At 47.3% G+C, this 22,162-nt stretch overlaps 5 protein-coding genes across 5 annotated transcripts; 4 read left to right on the forward strand and 1 right to left on the reverse strand.

Annotated features, from left to right (window-relative positions):
- The first annotated feature begins 5,117 nt into the window (after window positions 1–5,117).
- Window positions 5,118–6,671, forward strand: F5147DRAFT_681602 (UbiA prenyltransferase family-domain-containing protein). Its single transcript, XM_041436389.1, is given in 10 exon segments — window positions 5,118–5,275; window positions 5,332–5,484; window positions 5,537–5,654; window positions 5,706–5,737; window positions 5,846–5,942; window positions 5,998–6,034; window positions 6,091–6,271; window positions 6,314–6,333; window positions 6,391–6,602; window positions 6,614–6,671. 9 exon segments carry the CDS (start codon window positions 5,191–5,193, stop codon window positions 6,469–6,471), a joined length of 804 nt encoding a protein of 267 aa, XP_041295934.1. The 5' UTR covers window positions 5,118–5,190; the 3' UTR covers window positions 6,472–6,602; window positions 6,614–6,671.
- Window positions 6,672–7,597: 926 nt separating this feature from the next.
- On the reverse strand, window positions 7,598–10,010 carry F5147DRAFT_752016 (glycoside hydrolase family 16 protein; the record flags this gene model as incomplete). The annotated part of the gene is given in 8 exon segments (XM_041440206.1): window positions 7,598–7,946; window positions 8,005–8,179; window positions 8,231–8,394; window positions 8,447–8,596; window positions 8,666–8,778; window positions 8,921–9,236; window positions 9,303–9,836; window positions 9,856–10,010. 8 exon segments carry the CDS (start codon window positions 10,008–10,010, stop codon window positions 7,916–7,918), a joined length of 1,638 nt encoding a protein of 545 aa, XP_041295935.1. The 3' UTR covers window positions 7,598–7,915.
- Window positions 10,011–11,996: 1,986 nt separating this feature from the next.
- On the forward strand, window positions 11,997–15,717 carry F5147DRAFT_789132 (glycosyl transferase family group 2-domain-containing protein; the record flags this gene model as incomplete). The annotated part of the gene is made up of 17 exons (XM_041443009.1): window positions 11,997–12,050; window positions 12,105–12,304; window positions 12,375–12,480; window positions 12,534–12,924; window positions 12,975–13,084; window positions 13,139–13,176; window positions 13,232–13,372; window positions 13,429–13,900; window positions 13,949–14,018; window positions 14,071–14,315; window positions 14,370–14,478; window positions 14,536–14,658; window positions 14,716–14,730; window positions 14,781–15,003; window positions 15,054–15,323; window positions 15,372–15,402; window positions 15,455–15,717. The coding sequence occupies 17 exons, from the start codon at window positions 11,997–11,999 to the stop codon at window positions 15,491–15,493; spliced, it is 2,637 nt and encodes an 878-aa protein (XP_041295936.1). The 3' UTR covers window positions 15,494–15,717.
- Window positions 15,718–16,949: 1,232 nt separating this feature from the next.
- On the forward strand, window positions 16,950–20,697 carry F5147DRAFT_835029 (glycosyl transferase family group 2-domain-containing protein). Its single transcript, XM_041443942.1, has 16 exons — window positions 16,950–17,075; window positions 17,138–17,337; window positions 17,390–17,498; window positions 17,551–17,974; window positions 18,021–18,130; window positions 18,182–18,219; window positions 18,277–18,417; window positions 18,473–18,947; window positions 19,008–19,077; window positions 19,132–19,482; window positions 19,529–19,651; window positions 19,701–19,715; window positions 19,774–19,996; window positions 20,060–20,326; window positions 20,384–20,414; window positions 20,476–20,697. Exons 1-16 carry the CDS (start codon window positions 17,028–17,030, stop codon window positions 20,512–20,514), a joined length of 2,664 nt encoding a protein of 887 aa, XP_041295937.1. The 5' UTR covers window positions 16,950–17,027; the 3' UTR covers window positions 20,515–20,697.
- Window positions 20,698–20,881: 184 nt separating this feature from the next.
- F5147DRAFT_681631 (uncharacterized protein) lies at window positions 20,882–22,134 on the forward strand. Its single transcript, XM_041436390.1, has 5 exons — window positions 20,882–21,250; window positions 21,313–21,337; window positions 21,400–21,485; window positions 21,539–21,634; window positions 21,746–22,134. Exons 1-5 carry the CDS (start codon window positions 21,240–21,242, stop codon window positions 21,912–21,914), a joined length of 387 nt encoding a protein of 128 aa, XP_041295938.1. The 5' UTR covers window positions 20,882–21,239; the 3' UTR covers window positions 21,915–22,134.
- The last annotated feature ends 28 nt before the right edge of the window (window positions 22,135–22,162 follow it).

Genomic DNA, 22,162 nt, shown 5'->3' on the forward strand with positions numbered 1-22,162 from the left:
TGGAAGTAGGTCCTCATATATAAGATCTAATTTGACTTGCTAATGTACTTCATACTGTACAGATACTTCCCATTCCCCGAACCATCAATCTACAACTCCAAGCGGTGATGGCCCAGCAGTACCTGGCCTTGAAGTCCAGCCCCCCTCTAGTCCAACGTCATCGTTGGATGAGCCAATCAGCACCACAGTTCGTCGATGCAGGAATAGTGGAACTTCCAACCATGGGGATCCTACGAAGCTTACACCCCAATGAATGAAACACTTGAAGATGTATGCCAAGAAGATGTGCGAAGACAATGATGTCCCTACCGGAGATGTCATGTGTTTCATCGATGTAAGAAAATTTTGTCAAACCATTGGCATTGTTGTGTTGGCTGACTCTGGCTTGATGCAGTCTGGCGACATCTTCTTTATGCTCATAGACCTGAAAATTACTCTTATCAAACTTTGCAAGGTAAATAGGGCGAAGAGAATGCAGGAATTGAAGGATGCCTTAGAATTGAAGGACTTCGAGGTGACAATGGTACTTTTCATTCTGTGTTATTCTAGACTAACTTGAACAGGAAGAATGGGCTATATAACCGTTTATTTGCATGTATGCTGTCGCCAAATATCACAGCATACGTTACTAATACTCAGCATCATATAATGGTATGGCTTCGAAGTCTATTGTTCAGCGCCACTAAATTGTTTCAGGACTTCATTACCACTCATTCCGATGTCTTCAAAATCCCTCCTGGAATGCTTGAGGATGTCAAACTCAGAGCTCAGTTGGGCAAATCGGTCACAAAGCTACTTACAGGCATTCGGAGTGTCATCAAGAATGCCGTATGTCTCGCTACTTTGTTGATGTACTCTCACTTATGATCATTGCTGTGTAGCTCACCACGTCAGTTGTCAAGCGCATGAGCATCGCTGATGTGACAAGGGCACTTGCACACAGCGGGTCTGGTATGGAAGTTGACTCTACACATTGGAACAGGATCGCACTCCTTATAAGTGATATTACATACATATCTATTAGCATTAACACTCGTTTGTATGGGGACAGTGGCGTCTTCTGTGAATTTTTCTCATTGGAGTCAGCGACTACAAAAATGCTTCCATCGACGATTTATTTTCCCCTTACCTTTTTCCGTCGCTTAAGCAGGATATGCGGCACAAAGTTGAACATGAACTTGGTGTCAACATTGCACAGCTTGAAGATGACTTGTTTGGCACTAACAATGCGCTTGGGTCTAACGATCAGGCCTCCCCAGACACTCCAACAGGTAATGGTCATGCACCCAGTGCTAGGAGGATTGAGGATGGTGCCAACATGGACAATGAAGAGCTCAAGGACCAAAGTGGAGTGCAGCTGGGTGGTGGGGATGCTAATGGAGAGGAAGAGGAATTGAATGGACTTGGGAACAGTGTCGAAACTACCACAGTCTTACTAGATGATCCAATGGACTCCAGATTTGGACTAGTTGAAGGTACTCCAGCATGGTACACCAATACCATCAGATTCTGGAACTTTGTCAACCACTCGCTCTTAGTCATGCGCCAAATATCTAAGGAAGCCTCCTCGATTCCCACCAAGCAAGAGAAGGAGTTGCAGAAGTGCATTTTTGTTGGCTCATGCAGTTATTGACACTGATGTTTGGCTAGGTTGTTCATTGAAATATTCCAAGCTGATCTCACCGAGTTTCCTGGTGGCAAGAAGGTCTTGAAGTTAATTTCGAGGACGAATCCTTGTTGGCAGACTGCTATTCAGACCAAGCTTATTTGGACCACCTAATATTTCCATTCATTTTCACCGCTCCTGCACTGCCGCATCCCTCATTTTAATCATACCTGTCATTTAGCTGCCCCTGCACTGCATTCCTCATTTTAATCATACCTGTCATCATTTGGTACAAGAATAATACGTGCTTTCTATGATCTCTCGATGGCGCAAATATCAGTGCAAAAATATTCAGGTAGTACTGCTACAGCATGTTGATGGGTGTGCACTCTACATATGCTCAAGTGTCATATGTATGCCAGAATTATATAGCTTGTACATCAGCCAACCAGTATACTACCAATACCTAGGTCTCAGTATAGGATCTATGTTTTCAACCAAGTATAATTTCGGTGCTCAATCTCAGTACATAATGCGCACCCGAAAACAGCCAATGGACCTATACCCTACCAGCATCGCATTCACACTCTGGCGTCACCGACGTTATGTCAGCCTATGAATCCATCAAAATTGTATTATTTAATTATATATAATACATGCGACAAAAGTTGATGCATGGAGATCAGGTCAACATAGGACCGATAACCCTATTTTTGGACATAAATGCTATGAATTTTCCGATTGGCCGTGTATGGGAGAAAGTATGGGACATCAGCACCTCCGAGCGGAATTTAAACCCCATTCACGACCATGTCAATCAATCCCGCCAACGTGCCTACCGCCGCCACCTAACATCTCACTGGAATATTAATGCTGCATGTTCATGCTTCGCTTCAACTCTGCCCGCCACTCTCCTTGCTCACCCATCTCCTTACCCATCCCTCTCCCTGCCCTCTCCTTTTTGAAACATTCATACTCCACTTGAAGGTGCTGATGTTAAGGACTGAATCAATATATGGCATAGCAATGAGCTCGCTCTGTTGCTGTATGGCAGCAAAAATACTCGCAACGACCATGGAAGTAAGTCCTTAGCGCTATTATAGACATTAAGGAAGCGTGAGGAACAGTGACGGAAGTCGGTCCTTGGCGCTGTTGCAGACAGTGAGCAAGTGTGAGAAACAGTGACGGATACAGAATCATTCATACTCCGCTTGGAGGTGCCAATGGGCTTGCCGATGTCCCAGACTTTGTCCCATACCAATCACCATACTTTGTCCCAGACCGGCCATTTCAGAGATGCCCTCCAAAATACCGTGCTGCGACCGTGAGTTTCCTCGTTCGAAACGTTTCTTCTTGGTCTCGACCCATGATGCAAGTGGTTCGCAATTCTTTGCTGAAATATCACTTGTCCCAAACCCTTGACGGGTTGTGAAGCGAGTTTCCATTTCTTCTGCTCTCCAGACACTAACTCTTGGAACAGTTGTCTCATTTCAACATTTGACTGCAGGGGACGAATGCTAATGTATAATTGTGGGTATTTAGACAAGAGCGAACTGCAGTAATATGCAAGGTACATGCCAATGTCCACGGGTATGAAGTCTACATGTAAATAATATGGGGGGTAGGTACAGATCTCAAATCCTCAAGGCTATTACTAGTGACTCGACTAACACAACTCCCACATTTTCATGGAATCCCTGCGACATATCTCAATATTGGTCAGTGTTGGGATCCGACGAATCCGAAGGAGAGAAGGCCGAAGGGACAAGAACCGAGGGAGAGATGCAGCAACCGGCCGAAGGATAGAGCCGGAGGAGAGGACGTTGAGTGCGAGCGCATCCAAACGGAGAATGGGAACGACGTGTCATGGTCAGCTCGTGCGCTGTCCATCTTTTAGTTTATTTTACCATATGACTGTACCTGGGACACTCACCTTATAAGCCCAGGTTCCTGCATCCAAGCATCTCAGTTTCAACTCGAATACTGAGATGTAAGTTAGCATTTTCGTAATGTTCGACTGGAAGTCTAACGTTCTAGTAGATTCGTACCTTTTTGCCTAGGTACAATGTTTGTCAATAGAGTTTCAACTCGAATACTGAGATATTTGTACCTTTTGGTCTAGCTCCAGGTGACCGTCTCACTATACGTTACAAGAGTCAGAAGATGAATGACACATTGAGGTGACAAATGACTTACACAATCAATGAACTACTCTGACACAAGCTCGGCAACCCGGGGACATGGCCTATTGGCATGACTTGATATATGCGACAACTTATCGCTCTGGCAGGTACATACTTATCTTAGATATCCCATACTGAACCTAGTGTCGGCTGTCTGCCAACCAATAGCTGAATGTCAGACCCTAGATCAAAATCGCTATCATCAATGGCGGCCGTGTTTCCCGCATCGCTATCATCAATGGCATTTCCCGCATTGTCATCGCCATAAGCTCACCGTAAGTTCCAAACTTCTATCTGAGAAGCAATTGCAAAGGGTCTTTTGCTGATGATGATCCTAATATTTTGTAGCAAAAAGGACATATATTCCTCCTGCTTTTTTGCATCGCAAATCCCACGCAAACTTCATCTGTCCCTTCCGAACAAAATCTTCCTATCCAGCAAAGAGATATGCACAGTTCGGCATGCTAACCTAACCGTTCTCGAAACTTTACAGATGCTTATGTGAGTTCTTTGTACAGGTGCCGAGACGCAGCCTGCGGAATTTCCCGGCACCACACTTCCAGCTGAGCGTTACTTAGCGTATACGTAATCTTCCTTCATTCGTTTTTCGACCTACCTACGACGTCGAGCTACACATTCTTCATCCTCTCGCTCGTTATCCTTATCGTTTCTTGATCTCACCCACCACTCCCTCTTAATTAGACTTTGAATCGTGACCGCTTCATATTCCGATACTATCATAATCGTTAGAATTGTATAAAGACGCTTGTTTCGAATGCACCACACAAGAATTAGAGCACGACCGAATTCATAAGCAGGTTTCCCGCCCACCCAGCGGCTCCACCTGCTTGCGTCCCTCCCCGAGCTAACGCTCGGACCAGCCCAACACAAACAGGTCGTGCCCCCGACTCTTACTGAGCCAGACAAAGCTGGACTCACAAGCAGAGCCGGCTGAATTTTACGTTAACCAACCAACCAGAAGAAGATTAGGCTTGAGGAACTTGTTGAACCACCTGCTCAATTGAGGTTGAATTATGCTGTACTAATCTAATCTATCTGCCCCTCGAATAACACACAAATAACTTAGGTTTGATATCAAGGTCGACGTTGACCACAGGGCCACCGACTCGGAATTCGATCTGATGCATGCCTCGGACGGCAGTCGCCTTATCTGACTCAGGCTAGTGAAAGGGTCGAAGTCAAAAAAGTCCAGCAAATTATCGCGAGCTACCTCGGTTCCGTTCACAGCACGCAAGTATCAACTTTTACTGATCTACGATTCCGTATATGTCTGAAAACAGCTGTAAGCTGTTCCATTGCTCACGTAGGCGTATAAAATGAGTACGGCTGGTTGATGTGGTCCTCCACTCCAGTTCTCTCCCCCTTGCACACTTGTTACAAATGCCCTCCAAGGCAAGATCATTGCTCGAGCTCACCAGGCTTCACTGGTTTCCAGTGGGGTGTGACTTCATGTTCTGGCCCTTCGGTGAGTCAAAAGATGCATGGGGGACACTGCTCGTCGGCTGATTTTATTGTACCTAGCGTGGGGCTCGCTGGCGGCATCATATCATGTAGCATTACCCATGAATGAAGTCGTCAAGAACACTTTGTTCTATGCGCTGTTAGGCACGCTGGTACATAGTGCAGGCTGCGTCATAAATGACATGCTTGATCGCGAGTTCGATCGCAAAGTCGGTATGTCGATTCCGTTCTGATCGTCGCCAATTGCCTGATAACGTTCAATCAGAACGTTCAAAAAACCGACCGATCGCGTCAGGAGCTGTCACTATGCTAGAGGCCTCGGTTCTTCTGACCGTGCTCGTTGCTGCCATCTTTTACATGTTCTCAACTGCTGGCCCTACAGCGTGAGTACATTACCCAGAAAGTATCAAGACTTCTCTCACAAGCTAGTTTAGTTTGTTGCTCGGTCTTGTTGGACTCCCAGCTTGTGGCGGGACGTATCCTCTAATGAAACGCTAGATGTATTAGCCGTCTTTGTACCTTGGTATGACTTTCTTGCAATTAAAATTCGTGCACCGTCTTATTTAATTCCCAGGTTTTGCTGCTAGCTGGGCCGTCCCATTCACGTGGGTGGCAATCACGGGTGAGTTTGATTGGGGAATAATACTGAATGTCGGAGTCGCGTCGTGCTGGTAAGTGTGCCAGAAAACTATTTATTTCTCCGAGGTGCTGACGGTGCCTCCCTAGCTGGACGTGTCTTTACGACACTATCTACGCGTGTCAGGTGACTATCCCGTTAGGTTCTACACTGAAACGTCGATGTTAATTATGTTATATCAGGACAAGAAGGACGACGAAAAGGCTGGAGTCAAGTCCATGGCAGTCCGTCTGGGCGATGGCATTCGTCCTGCATTGAGCCTATTTGATGTGACATTCTTTGCGTATCTTCTATGGGCTGGGTATTTGAATGGCCAGCACCTACCGTTCTACGTGATGAGTGTCATTATGCCCTTCCTCCTCTGTCTGTGACACATATGGTCATTTGATCACAATGATCCCCAAGACAGCTGGAATAAATTTACGGTATGTTGAAGTGATATAACCACGAGCTGATTCTGATATCCTATTGTTGTACTACAGGCAGGTCGCCACGGCGCAGCGTTGGTGTGCGCAGGATTGGTCGTGGACCATTACTGTAATCTTGTGTCCCTGGCCATTTGAGCATGTACTTTTATCTCAGGCTGGATTCGAGGTGACGCCTTCAACCATCCTGTTGATGTACTTACCACAGCCTTGCAATTGCCTGTTTTCATCCTGGAGTATCGCTTTTGTTGTCTAATATACAAAGATGAGTGACGCAGAGATCGGCATACTTACGACAGTCTTTCGCTTTCATTTTTCTTTATCCTGGAGTACTGTTTTTCGATGTACAACCTATTAGACGAATGATGATGCAGGCATCGGAAATAAGTGTGATAATCACATACAGAAGGCAGGCTTGTATCAACACTACTACTCACACTTCCTGTATGACTGCAGAAAGACCCCTTGTAACATAGTCAGACCGCCGCCCGCGCGTAACCGTTACACCAAAAGGTGAAATACTGAAAGCTTAGCTTTCAGCATCAGCGACGGTATATGTACTGACTATGAGAACTCAGGTAAGCCAGCGTGCTTACACCCCTGCGTGGTAGTAGGGAAAGAGGAAGTACTTACTACAACTTGTGTGGTACGAGGGGTCGAAGTATCCAATTCAAACATCATACAGCAACTATCCATCAATACCCCTACCAACTTCTGTGGCTGCCACTGCCACTGCTGCTGACAGAGTCACTCATCAGTAAAACCTTACTGGCGTGCCTTTCTAGATACCACTGGCACATCCGCATGCATCCCCCCTGACTTCAGCACACAGCCTTGATGATTTGCATTCAGCTCTCTCCGTACATAACGTAGCTAATAGATTCACAGACTCCGTGTTAAAGTCTGGGGGACAAGTTGGTTGTCCGGAAAGTGCCACTGGGAAGTCTGCCGTATTTTGTCATATCTTGGGGTCAGGCTCCTGCCCAACCGTCAGCTCTCCTGCCATCCCCCCTGTCAGTCTCTCGCACCATTTCACGTCGCCCGCCGTGCCCACTGACGTAGATGACGGGAGTGGCTGACATAGACAGGTCACAGCGGGGGGCGGCTGATGTAAGAACAGACGACCAAACATGTCCCAGAATTTGGCGCGGAGTCTGCGCAGACTTATGTAACACATACCGGCTACATGGTAGTTAGCCAATGAAAATCGTTTATCGTTTGTCATATTATCGGACTTCAAAAATGAGTCGCGGCAAATCGAACAGTCGGCTTCTTGTTCTCGACCTGTGATGCAAGTGGTTCGCAATTCTTTGCTGAAATATCACTCGTCCCAAACCCTTAACTTGAACGAGTTGTGAAGCGAGTTGCCGTTTCTTCTGTTATCCAGACGCTAACTCTTGGAACAGTTGTCTTTCGACTTTTGACTGAGGGAGATAAATGATAACGTATAATTGATGGGTATTTAGACAAGAAGAACAAAGTGCAGTAATATGCAAGGTACATGTCGATGTCCACAGGTATAAAGTCTACATGTAAATAATATGAAGGGGTGGGTACAGATCTCAAATCCTCAATGGCTCGACTAACACAACTCCCACATTTTCACGGAATCCCTGCGACATATCTCAATGTCAGAAGACGAACAACACGTTGAGGCGCCAAACGACTTACACAATCAATGAACTACTCTCTCCATCTGAGCCCCAGGTGGGGTACCATGTGTCCTGTGCTTGCGCAAATTCCAGCATGGCTGTTTTCGAGTTATCCAGCCATGGCTTGTTGCCTGCATTATCGGGGAACCATCCGTTAGTTCCACCAACGGCGAGGTCAAGAATGAGATAGAATGCTGTGTGTCGATCGGTAAGCTGCGCCTTCATAACTATTCATAAGAGCTTACGTTGGTCGAAAGGTGTCGCATTGGTGCCGTTGACCCAAGGATTCTGCAGGACAATGGGCTGTGTCCCATTTTGGACCACAGAGGGAAAGTCTCCACGTGTAAAGAAGGGCTCGTCGAAGGAAAGCTCAAGCATATAGTGTAAACGAGTGTCAACGTACATGCGACTGTCGGGTCGGTCAGAGGATTGCCTACATTCGGAAGTAACTTGAAACTCACAGGAAACTATCTGTCCACTCCAGTGTATAGGTGTGGAACCCCTCCCCATAGTCGGTGCGTCTCTGTGTCCACCAGCCGAAAGTCTTGTACACGGCGTTCAAGAACGACAGGGGTCCCCAGTTGAGTGATCCGCGGACATAGTCGATACCCCTGTTAGGGAGATCAGCAATACAATCCTGGTCAGCAAATCGTGGTGTGTAAAGTGATCAGATGCCTCACTGATCTGGGTAGCTGCGAGCATTTCCGCGTGATTCCATGATGTCGATTTCACCGCTCAATGGCCATGGTCCGTAGGTGTCATTCACAGGAAGCATCCAAATTGCGGGCCAGAGCTGTAAGGCCGGTAAGTAAATAATATGGTCTTGTCCTGGGAATACAATGCTCACCCAATCACTACAGGGAGCCGAAGGTAGGTCAGTCTACACATCAGATCAAAAAGAGTAATACGTACCCCCGTGGGAGCTTGGCCCGTACCTCAACGCGGCCATATCGGATGCTAGCTTTGTTGAGTGTGGTGATCCTCGCACTTTGTACAGGGTTAATTATGGTGCCGGTGGTACTGTTGCTTACTGCACCACAAGCTTGGTAGTAGGCGGCGGCATTAAAGCCGGTGGTGTTTGATGAGCCCGGATTTGCACCCGGGGTGGTCGAGTTGTACGTGCAATCGGTAAGGTTGTATGTATAACCGTTGAATATAGCATCCGAGCCGATGACGTTTGATGTCAGGGTAGGGGTTATGTAAAGGTATCCGTTGGAGGTGTATGAATTGTTTGATGACGACGGTTGCCATCTCAAACTCGCCGTTCCTGGAAGAACTGTAAGCGTTTACGTTGACCCAAAGTATGAATTCGCTGACCCGAATCCGCCTAATTGGACTTCACGGACCCAATTTCCGTTAGGTCCGAAAGTAGTATCGGTGTCGGAATTAAAATCTTCATCCAAGACCATGCACAAGTTACCAGTGATCAAGGGTACGCTCTTGTAACCAAAGTAAATGCGCAAAGCAGAGGCTGCTACGCCGAGGAAAGCCACGGAGTAAGTCAAAATATAGGCAATCCTTGCATATGGGTCCTTGGTGGTGACCCAAGGTTTGTCCAAGGTGCTTGGATCATCAAGCATGGTAGAACGCATGCGGGTTGTCTTGCTTGGAGCGAGGCTGACAGCGGTGGAGACTGCTGTCAATGGACGAGCTGGGGGTGCTGCGAATGTTTCACGAAGACGAATACCGGAGGCCACGCGACTGGGGCTATCACCAGTGTTGGGGCGACCGCCATAGTATGATGTGTTGCGAGGAAGTGCAGTGAGGCCGAGACGAGGTATAGGTTCTAGACTGTCTTGTTGACCTGTTGGGACAATGGGGATTACGGGATCTACGCTAAAGCTGACGATACTAGCAGGGTGGAGAGAACGGGTTTACGATGGAACTTGCAGCAGTTCCTGCAGTGGATGGACGAGAGTTGTTGGAAACGGAAGGAGTGGATTGGTTATGCTTGCCCTTTGTGCGTTTAGAATTTTCGCCAAGGTAGAATGGGGCTGGTGGGTTGACGGCATCGTTGTCTGACATGATGCTAGCAAATGGTTTGGATGGGGAACTATTTTGTGGAATTCATTGGCACTTTAAAGGATGCAAATGATGTCTGAGTTGACAGGGAGTATTCCCATATCTGTTTATGTTGGACAATCATTATGCGAAAGGTACCTTTGCTTGTGGAGATTAAACGGTAGCCAATCGGAGATTCGGAGATAATAAAATTGACAGTAGGCATTGCCTTTGAGTATTTTATCCTAGTTGTTGGTAGGGGTTCGAAGTCAGGTTGATTCATGTCAAGGATATGACGTAAGGAACATTACTCGGATCCCAAGCTTTTAGAATTGAGCAGCCCTGCAGCAGGGTGATAGAAGACAATATTGATGAACTGACGCACGTGTTACGTTCCATCTAGGGGAATCATGTAACCGACGTCTGCTGATCCTGCTAAACCGGCATCTGTGAGATGCCGAATCCATGTAAGCTTGACTCTGAGTAGCACCGATAAACGAATTGCGCAATCGTATTTCTGACCACCTAGTGCGGGGATTGCGGCTTGCACGCAATCCAATACTTACTTCTACTTCGCCGCCAGCAAATCAAGGAAGCCACGCGTCATGAGCAAGTACCAAAACCTTGCTTATCGCAGAGCACACATACCAGAATGGCAAGGTTGATCAATGATCTAATGACTTCCAGATCAACTTCCTTCTCGTCCGCAGTCGACAGCGAGCGATAACACCAACTTGAAGCAACTGTCACAGCATTTTGAGTAAAACACGTTCCGGATGATAGGATCATCACCGTCTTTCCCTGCGATGCACGGACAGGTTCATTCAGGGCCAGGAGAGCTTGCAGGTTGGAAATATTTCTTATTGGTCCCTTAAGGGTTTATTCGGTAGGTACCACAAGGATGAGGTCCGGTGAGTATTTTTTGACCGTCGTACTATTTTCAAGACCTGGCCAGAATCATTTAACCATGCTGGCAGCATAAGTCCTTTCGGTGCATCTCAGAAGGGCAGCAGTGAGCGTCAGTGTGAAGATGAGCTGTAAATACTTGCACCGATCTGCCAAGATTACCCTTGGGCAGATCATTGCAAGTGAGCAACAATTCAACTTGGTAGTACCTCGGTCCCCGAGTAATCTTACGTATGCATGCATGGCGAGGCACATGCAATAATCGCATATGGAGGATAACGTTCTATGGTGTTTTGGTACGTCCACGTCAATTTATCTTTTTTCCCCTACAGACAGGCTATCTCACGTCTTGCCAACTGGGTTTATATTTGCTTTCCGTCTCGAGGACTCTTATTACTATTACCGATCGCGGAGCTCAATCCATCTTATGTAATACAATTATCAACTACTACTACTACTACTACTACCACACTAGTTATTGGCATGGATACTTACGAGCAAGGGTTTACAACGTTTACAATGTTCGTCACTGTCATGTCCAGGCAGTGAAATCTAGGACTTCATCCTTGGCCATACCGACATCTTTAAGCGCGCAGGGGTGGGCTTTTCCAGGTCGTCGCCCGTGTATTGATCGCTCCCACATCCAAGTCACAGGATATTCGTTGACCAAAAATATTTCCCAGGTACCCGTCCACAAAGTGCCTACACTGTCGAGTAGACCGTTCCAGATATCGGGTACTTTCCAAGTCCGTTCATTTGTTCTAGTCCTTGCCCTCCGAGTTGCGATTAAATTTACATGCGTATCCAAAGAAGATACCACCCCGATGAGGCACCATAGTTCCTTTACAGCATGATGCACGTCCAGGGTTTTGCATGGCATATCCCTGTTATCATCCGTTGATGATTATCGCCCTTGCTTCAATTGGCACTGCCAGCAAGTTCCAAATCGGGCCTCACACACCTCAGCACTCTTATACCTCTACAAACCTTGCATAAATCCCCAGCCCAAAATCCTCCCATATTCAAGTTTTTCCTCCGAGCTAGCGATCTCCTCCCCGACGCTACTTGTTATTCTTTTCCCACTTTTCACCTCGGGCTTCAACTATGGCTATGGACTATGACGCGTATGATGCACTCCTGCATCATATATTTAAGCAAGTACGTATAGATTTTTTATATTGTATTCTGCTCATAAATTCTTCGCGCCGACAGACTCAGGGTGATGCTTGGTTCAAACCAACCGAAGAGAATCTTTCTGCCGGGGTCTGTCTCCGTGTCGAACCCGGTCACTTTCGTGTATTTCCCTACGAGAACAACCACCTTGCGCCCTTTGCGGCAGCCGTGCGCCTCTTGAATCCCGTAGTCGCGGTCAAGGTCAGGAGTGCTGCAGTTCATGCTGCATTAGCAAGTGTGTACGTTGTTTCTCGTCACTGTCCATTATCCGGTGACTTTCTAACGGTCCGTATTTCGTAATATTAATAGCCCCGAAGATGCATCTGCTATCTATGTCGATCACAACACACGCATTCAGATAGTAGCTTCCATGGCCATGGTGCCACGGGCCGAGAAGGAACAATGCGGAGCCTTCGTGGCAAGTTCTACTTCTCACTGCCTCGTCATGCTCATCTGACGATCCCTCAGCGAGATGAGGCTGTGCTCATTCTCTGGTCTGACAGCTTAGACGACATCATACCCTTATGCCGTGACTTTGAGGAGAAGCTCATTAAGCTTGTCTGGAGACAACGCACCAATATCTCCGCAGCTCCCTCCGACATCATACCGTCTACTGTGCCGTCCCATGATAATTTGCCAGCAACAAAGGAAGAATTGACGGAAGAGATACCTATTACTGAGAGAGAACTCACAAACAGAAAGCCACAACCTAAACCGTCATCATCAATTTGGAAGATCTTCAGCTGGAGCACCACTCGTCAAGAGCACCAAGGTGACGCCGAGAAAGGCGCGAAGAAAATCCGTCGAACCAAGCTTATTGCGCCATTCTACAATGGGTTGGGCTGCGGTTTATCACTCTGTAAATAACTCTTCAGTTATTACCAAACTTGGACTGACCTCTTTTAACAGTTTTCATCGGTACTGGTATCAGTATGCTCCTGCAGGAGTCCATGCTTGATGGCCAGTGGATTCGGTTTTGTTTACTCGTCACAGCCCCGCTGTCATTCTGCGTTTCTCTGGTACGTCGTGGAGACCCATGCCGTTTCTTGACTGAAATTAACATGTAATTTCAGTTCTTCTCTCTGCAAATTGTCGGCAATGTCGGCATGATGTAAGCGCTCATTTGGACTCATCTTGATTATATTGACTGTCATTCATTTGTCCAGTATCGGTCCCGTCTCCCAGTACTATGAAAACTCCCGTTATTATTCCGCTATCAAACCCGAGGAGGATAAGGATATCGATTCGGCTCTCCCTCATGTTACTATCGAGCTTCCCGTCTACAAAGAGAGTCTTGAGCAAACAATGTAAGGTCGCAGTCGATTTTTTTGGCTTGTATTGACGGCATCTTTGTTTTCATTAGCACGCCGTCCGTGTATTCACTCAAAAAGGCTATGCAAACATATGCACGCCAGGGTGGAACATCTTCTATATTCGTTCATGACGACGGTCTACAGCTCATTTCGGAGAAGGAACGCGCGGAACGCATTGCTTTCTACGCCGATCACAACATAGGCTGGGTCGCACGCCCTCCTCATGAATCCTCTCCAGATGGATTCAAACGTGCCGGCCGGTTTAAGAAGGCGTCGAATATGAACTACGGGCTCGCGCTTAGCTTGAAACTCGAGAAACATCTGAAGGCACTCCTTGAAGCAGAACAGCTAGAGGAGCTAGAGGACGACGGTCAACCTCTGGAGGATCGCGCTTTGAATATGGCCTGCGAAGAACTCTTCATTGAAAGTGGAGAGAAGTGGAAACCGTGGGCTTGCAATGGTAAATCCATTAGAATGGGAGAGATCATTTTGCTTGTCGATTCTGATACCATCGTGCCCGAGGTGAGCGAAATATCGCCTCCTTTGATCACGAAACTGACGCTGGTCTAGGATTGTTTACGTGATGCTGCTCGTGAACTTGCAGAGAGCCCCGAGGTTGCGATCATTCAACATGAATCAGGTCAGTCAACATTCGTACCCCTGTCTTAGCATAACTCAATTTCGCACTCAAGATGTCATGCAAGTCGCGAACCACTACTTTGAGAATGGTATTGCCCACTTCACTAGGCGAATCAACAAGTGTATATCCCTCGGTTGTGCGAATGGCGAAATAGCTCCTTTCGTGGGACACAACGCTTTCCTTCGTTGGTCGGCACTCCAGGACGCCGCGTTTGTAGACCCGGCTGATGGGGAGACGAAGATTTGGTCTGAATCAAATGTGTCCGAAGATTTCGACATGGCTTACGACTTCAGGTACGTTCTTGCATTGTTGTACCTGGCGTTTATCTGACTGATGTTCCCACGTGTGCAGCTAAAGAAGTATGTCATACGGTGGGCGACATACTCCGAGGGGGGCTTCAAGGAAGGTGTATCGTTGACGGTCGATGATGAATTGAATCGATGGCAGAAATATTCCTACGGTATGGATGAGCGGTTGTGTCAACAAAATTTGTGCTGATGGCTAGCGTTTGGTAAAGGTTGTAGCGAGTTGATTTTCAACCCCCTTGTTGAATGGTGGAGGAAAGGTCCTATCAACAAACAGCTGCGTATCTTTGTGTGGTCCAATGCACCGGTCCATTACAAAATCAGTATGATGGCATGTGAGTAAGATCGACGAGAAGGTCACGACCAATTATGCTGACTTTTGTTTTCGAAAGACATGTTTTCCTATTGTAGGACAAGAATTTCTGTTGTACTTGTGCGATGCTCACGGATTTCATAGATGGTATCGCAGCCTCTGCAGCTTTGTCGACCCTCAACTATATCCTTCTTGGACTGGCAATCGAAACGGACGGCTACTATCTTCACAGCTTTGAAGTCTTTCTCGCAATTCTCGCCGTGTTCCCCGGCTCGGGTAACGTTGGCTACACTCTTCTTGAATACAGACTTGGGCATCGTAGCATGTGGGACTCGCTTGTTGAAACTTGCACATGGGTTCCTTTCTTGTACGTCTCCGTCGCTTATCTCTGGCCCAGGCTCATGTCAATGCTTGTAGCTTTTTCTTCTTTGGTGGTCTTAGCATCCACCTTACCACCGCTCTTTTGGCCCACATGTTCTCATACAATATCACTTGGGGAGCAACGAAAAAAGAAGTCGAACGATCGAATTTCTTCATCGAAGTCCCCCGAATTCTCAAGCGCTTCTGGCTCGCCTTCACACTGTCTTTCGCCTCGTTCGCTATGATTCTTATCTTCAGTTTTTCAAGTATTGTCGGTCCGGGCTGGCAAATTCCTGGTGATTACTGGGCAGTTATCCTCCCTCTTGCGTAAGTGGTTTGTCGAGGCCGTTCCCCACATACTCAAATTTTATACAGGCTCGTCGCTGGAAGTCACATTCTTTTCCCTGTACGTACTCGTCGCTAAGATACCATTTCTCGGTAACTGACTTGAATTGCAGATTGTGCTTAACCCTTGGTTGATGATTTTCTCGTATTGAGCGGCGGGAATCTCGGAGAGCCGTTTGTATTGAGATCCAGATGGAACACGCTACATTTCTTGATCATTCACAAATCTATTATAGAGATATCATACCAAGATATCGCGATGTACTCGCAAGATCCAATCATTTATTTTCTGGTATGTAATAATCGGTTGTACATATTACTTCGCACACAGTACATGGAGTACCTACATTTATACTATGTTATACGTTGTTTCTTGTCATGCGGGGCCCTAGCCTGGACTGTCCGCTGAGATTTTGATGTTGTCATCTCCGCTTCCGCGATACAGGATTACATAAGATTGCTTTAGCGCGAGGCACAATTTACATTTTTTTTTCGAGCCTCAGCTTGATTCGAAAAGACTTACACGGTCAAAATTCGCATGACATCGATGAGGCGGTGGTCAATTGGACGATATGATCTTCCCAGGGCATGGCCCATCATCATTTCGCTTCCGACGAGTCGATCTCGTTAAACTCTTTGACTTCCGAATCACAAGGAGCTCCGAGTCGAACCAGAGGCCTGGAACGAGCACGTGAGCGCTCGAGCCTCGGATGCCGCCATGGACAAAAAATTGCGCGGTAAAAATGACGATCCGTCGAATAGGAAACTTTTCATAACCGCGGTCCCGTCCGCTACGCACCTCATGGTCACGGCGGTAGTACCGAGTCCTTTCTATGGGATTCTGCGATTGAATAATTGGGAAGGACCGATGACGGCCGCCAGTTTCAATCCGACTCCGTGGTCGACCGTCACCATAGGCTGGTCTCAAAAGTCCAGACTGGCCCGAGTTCGCTCCTCGAGGTGCTATCTATCGGAACGATCTCCCATGTTCTGGGCTCATCTTAAAATTTCGACATGTGGAACTTGATTGTCGGGTGTTGTGAGGCGACACTTGCTTGAATCCTTCGGTCCGGGTCGATGGTTGCCGATGCGGACGGACGTTTTGCAACTGTCTATCGTTGCAAAGTTGTTGCAGAGCCACTGTTATGCGCACAGCATGGTTTCGCCGAGTCGGGTCATAAGACACTCCGATATTCGCTAGGCAGGCCAAAACACACACCTTACGTCTCGATCAACAAAAAACTGATGCGCGATAACATCGAACTCAGCTCAGGAACTGACTTTATGCTTTGTCCTCACTCATGTGGCATAACCGGCGTCATTCCCTGCTTGGCTTGCGTGATACTCACTTTATCGCGCTCTTTGATCATCATGCGTTGCTGATGTCGTAAGTTACCCTTGTCCGAGCGCCACTGTCACGTCCTGTTCCTTCAGGCTGATCCTAATTATATTGTCAATCATCCCTGGCCTCACGTCAAATGTTTCCGTTATCGTCTGGGCCTAGCCAAGGGGGCGGCTGATGGGCATACGTGAACGCATTTTAAACGTTATCATTTTTCTGTCCTCAGGCCTGATAATTAGTGATTTTTTTTACTTCCGTCACATCAAATCTCATAAGTGCAGTGCCCAGTCACCCACTTATATACGCCGTTGTCTGGTGCCATCTGTTGTTCAGCAGGCCACACGATGGATTATGACCCGTACGATGCTCTTCTTCACCATGTCTACCAACAGGTCAGGTGGTTTAACTTGTGCGCTAATCGCGGTCCGTTATTGATATCCCCGTACCTGAACAGACACAAGGGGAGGCATGGTTCCGGCCTACAGAAGAATCTATCGCAACAGGCGTTTGTATTCGGGTGGCGGCAGGAAACTACCGCGTTTTTCCTTACAACCAGATGCTACTGGCTCCCTTTGAGGCCGCGGTCAGACTGCTCAATCCAGTCGTTGCAGTTAAAATCCGCAGCGCCGCCGTGCACGCTGCATTCAGTACAATGTAAAGATATCTTGCTCTATGCGGAACTATTCTATACTCACGGCTTCTACAGAACTGATGCAGATGCTTCGATCTATATTGATTCCGACACCAAGATACAGGTTTTCGATTCTATGAACTTGCTACCTCGGGCCGAGAAGGAGCAGTGTGCGGCTTTCATTGTCAGTCGATCCCTTTTGTCGATCTGTATGATACTAACACGCGTTGCTACAGCGCGATGAACGTGTCATCGTGATATGGGCCGATAGTTTTGACAGTATTATACCATTGTGTCGTGAATTAGAGGAGAAACTCATCAAATTGGTCTGGCGCTTGCGTCATGAGATAACGCATGTGTCCAGCACCCCGTCATCCAACGCCGCATCGGTCGTTGCTTCTGACGCTAATTTGGCAGAAAGGGATGTGGTCCTCACAGAGGCCATCCCTGTCACGGAGAAAGAGCGGAATAATGTGTATTCGAAATCACAACACAAGACATCGAGGTGGGGCTGGAGTTGGCGCGTTGCACCGGAGAAGAGAGGCGCGTATCCCGAGGAATATGACCTAGAGAAGGAAGGTTCTTCTGGACACAAAGGTTCTCGACCGATTCGTCTCTATGCCCCATTTTACTGTGGCCTTGCCACGGCATTGTCGATATGTAAGACATATTGTTATCTGCTCTTGCGTCATCTAATCTGTCCAAGTTTTCATTGGCAGCGGAGCCAGCGTCCTTGTAGCTGAATGGCTTCTCGATAACAATTATAATCGTTTCATCCTGCTCGTTACATCACCCTTCCTCTTTTGCATATCACTGGTGAGAGAATGATATTTTCTCCGGATCCAGAAGCTGATGCATCGACTGTAGTTCTTCTGTCTGCAGCTTGTGGGCAATTTATCCTTGGCGTAGGTCATTTCGTCCCTGGTATATGGATTCACGTAATCATGCATTAAACGTCTTAGGCTTGGTCCGGTTGCTCAATACCACGAGAATTCAAAGTATTACTCCGCACTCCCCCCACCACCGAACAAGGAAGTCGATGCCGCCTTACCCCACATTACCATCGAACTTCCTGTGTTCAAGGAGAGTCTAGAACACACAATGTCAGCTCCCTCTTTTGGTAGCGGCAGATAGAATATGCTGACGTTATTGCATCAGTTCGCCCTCGGTCTTCTCTATCAAAAAGGCAATGCAGACGTACGCCAGGCAGGGTGGCACGTCTGCTATTTTTGTGCATGACGACGGGCTGCAGCTCATTAGCCCCAAGGAGCGCGAAGAACGTATTGCATTCTATTCTGATCACAACATTGGGTGGGTCGCGCGCCCGAAGCATGATAGCGCGCCAGGCGGCTTCAAGCGCGCGGGCCGGTTCAAGAAGGCATCGAACATGAACTACGGGCTCGCGCTAAGCTTGAAGCTTGAGAAGCATTTGAAGGTGCTCGAAGACGTGGAGCAGAGGGGAGAGTTGGATAGCAGCGAATATGAGTGTCTTGAAGATATGGCGTTAGCATTGGCCATAGAGGAGGTGTACAATGAGAATGGTGGGAAGTGGCAGCCCTGGGCAAGCAATGGGAGGTCTTTGCGCGTCGGCGAAATTATTTTGATTGTCGATGCAGACACGATTGTGCCTGAGGTAACAGACTATCTCTGTCCGACGAAGTGATGGATGCTTATTTTTTTATTTCATTTGCAGGATTGTTTCCGCGATGCCGCGCGAGAACTTGCAGAGAGCCCCGACGTCGGTATTATCCAGCACGAGTCGGGTATGTCTTACTTATCTTTAGCAAGTGTGAGATGCCTGACACGCTCATCACCAGACGTAATGCAAGTCGCGCACCACTACTTCGAGAACGGCATTGCGCACTTCACACGGCGGATTAACAAGTGTATTTCTATCGGGTGCGCGAACGGGGAGGTGGCTCCCTTTGTCGGACACAACGCCTTTCTTCGGTGGTCAGCTCTCCAGGACGCGGCGTTCATCGATCCCGATGATGGGAAGAAGAAGATATGGTCTGAGTCGAATGTGTCCGAAGACTTTGACATGGCTTTGCGGTTGCAGCTGAAGCATTACAGTATCCGATGGGCGTCGTACTCCAAGGGTGGATTCAAGGAAGGCGTGTCCCTCACTGTCGATGATGAGTTGAATCGGTGGCAGAAGTATTCATATGGTAAGTCATTCTCGCTATCCATGGGATCTCAAGCTAAGATAAGCAGGGTGCAATGAGCTTATATTCAATCCGCTCATCCATTGGTGGAAGATGGGACCGATTGCTAAGCAGCTCCGCATTTTTGTGTGGTCTGGAGCCCCAGTGCACTATAAGCTTAGTATGATGGCTTGTAAGTGTTCCCCATCGCGCATAAAATGCACTCATTCAAATCTGTGCAGACATGTTCTCGTACTGTATGATGGTTTCTTCTATTTTACGTTCGGCGAATGCTGACGCGCTATGGTATGGAAGACGGCATTGCGGCATCAGCGATTCTCTCTTTAGTCAACTACCTTTTGCTAGGCTTCCAAGTTGAGGTCGATGGGTTCTTCTTACACAGCTTTGAAGTCTGGCTAGCATGTACTGTTGTCTTCCCCGGGCTCGGCAATCTCGGATTTACGCTTCTCGAGTACCGTCTGGGTCACCGCAACATTCTAGCTTCGGCAATCGAGAACGTGACCTGGATACCTTTCTTGTGAGTGCCAGACCTCTCTACCTTGGACAGATACTCAGAAGTACATCCTCGTACCTGATTTAGTTTCTTCTTCTTTGGAGGGCTAAGCATTCACCTTTCTCAAGCATTACTCTCCCATTTATTTTCCTACAACATCACATGGGGTGCTACGAAGAAGGAGGTCGAACGGTCGAACTTCTTCATTGAAGTTCCGAGGATCATAAAGCGCTTTCGCATTGCACTGATATTATGCATCGTTGTCGGAGCGGGGATGATCATACTCAGCACGTCACTGGTGCCCGCTGGATGGCAGGTGAACTCGACTGACTGGGCAGTTGTCATGCCGCTTGCGTAAGTTGTGTATCTGCGTTGTAACAAACTGAAACTTAAGATTACATGACCGTGTAGCATCGTTGTCGGAAGCCATATTCTCTTCCCTGTATGTCACGTTTGCCTAAGTCTCAACCTCGCTTCCTCACTGACGGGAATTCGACTCATAGATTGTCCTCAACCCTTGGTTGATGATATTCTCATATTAGAATCAGTATTTGGAACTGCCTGGATTTTTTTGGGGAATTTTGGGATGCATGTACGCTCGTTGCTATCTTTTTACATGGACTGACACATGGTTATCGATATTTAAGAGTGCTTTGAATATTACTAGCTCACATGATAGGCTCTTGCGATACTTTGTCTTGTCACTCGTTAATCGTTAATTGTGGTAGAATCAATTGATTCTTGTAATATGGTCGCAGATATTCCAGTGGTTCTGTCACGAATTCCAATAGCAGTCAAGTCATTTCAGTGACAAATTTGTGATACAGTGCACTGGGAGGCCCGCACAACACTACAACAAACCGATGTTCAAAGTTATTAGAAGACCGGACCACGGACCCGGTTCGGAAAGAGGTTCTAACCGAGGTTCAGATTTGCAGAACCGGACTGGCACACTGATCAGCCAAGTGACTACTTACTTATTCGGAATGAGATGCTCGGGAGCAAGAGCTGAGTGACCCTTGAATTACGTACATCCTCATATTTAGTATTTCCTCGATCACAGCTTTCAACTTCGTCAAACACTTACATAGTACCTAGCCGCTTACAAGCGCTCTCTATCTTCCTACCCCCAACTTCTACTTCAATTCTATCTGCGCACTAATCTGGTCTTCGAAGTTCCCTCACAAATTGACGCTCGATATCACACTTGCTAGTACTTGCCTTGCCTCGTCGTTATTGTCGTGTGCTGCATTGCAAGATATAAACGATGGCTTCTTGGTGTGTTTCTCGTCCCTCACACTCTAAATCATTGCCTCATATCTGTGTATTCATGCAATCAGGATTGATATAATCGCTTTTCTAACCGTAAGCATAAAGCCGCCGTCCTCGTTCTCCGATCGCCACTCCTAACTTGGCTGAGCCTGCAGACAACGATTCTTTTTGTGGGGACCATCTTCGGCATAGTCCTCATTGCGAAACGCCTCTCAGCGGCCGTTCAGAATACGAAGCAATCGTACGTTGAAATGTGCGCTCACCGAGTTCAAACACTCAACTGGGTTTCTGTAGTCTTCAGAACAAAGGCATCTCTATATCGGATAAGGGTGTGTCAATCAAGACCTCAAAGAGGTTTGATAGGGAAAATTATGTGGATGCGACTCAACGGTCAGTACTAGTATCACGCTGTCACATTGTCGCTTCTTGCTCATGTGAACATCTTCGCCGCTTGTTTTGCCTTCCGACTGCGTTCCTCGTACTATTTCATCATCTCTACAGCGGTATAATCAAAGTCTTAGACGCATCCAACTTCCCCCCCAGCGGTACGGATGACTCTCAGCACCACTTCAAATCTAAGTCGAGCAGCGACCTGTTATCGGCAGATAATGGCTCTCACAGCTCAAAGATATTTGGGATACGGCGAGCGCACAGCGGGGCGAGCAAGTGAGAACATGTAAGAACAAACCTCTGGGTGGAGGTATGACCCTCCATGGAATTCACCTTGTGCACAAGATAGCGGCCCATGGCTGCACTCGTGCCGAAATTATTTTCAGGGAGCTATTTAGGAGCTAGGTACATTTTATCAATCTGTAATTGCGCGCAGATCAAGCGCGGATAGTTTGGACAGTATTAAACATATGCGTATTACATTTGGAACTTCGTTTTAACTGTAATGTTGATCAAATCTTAATCATG

This window comes from Suillus discolor, assembly GCF_016758755.1.
Source record: "Suillus discolor strain FC423 chromosome Unknown F5147scaffold_12, whole genome shotgun sequence".
Classification (NCBI taxonomy): Eukaryota; Fungi; Basidiomycota; class Agaricomycetes; order Boletales; family Suillaceae; genus Suillus; species Suillus discolor.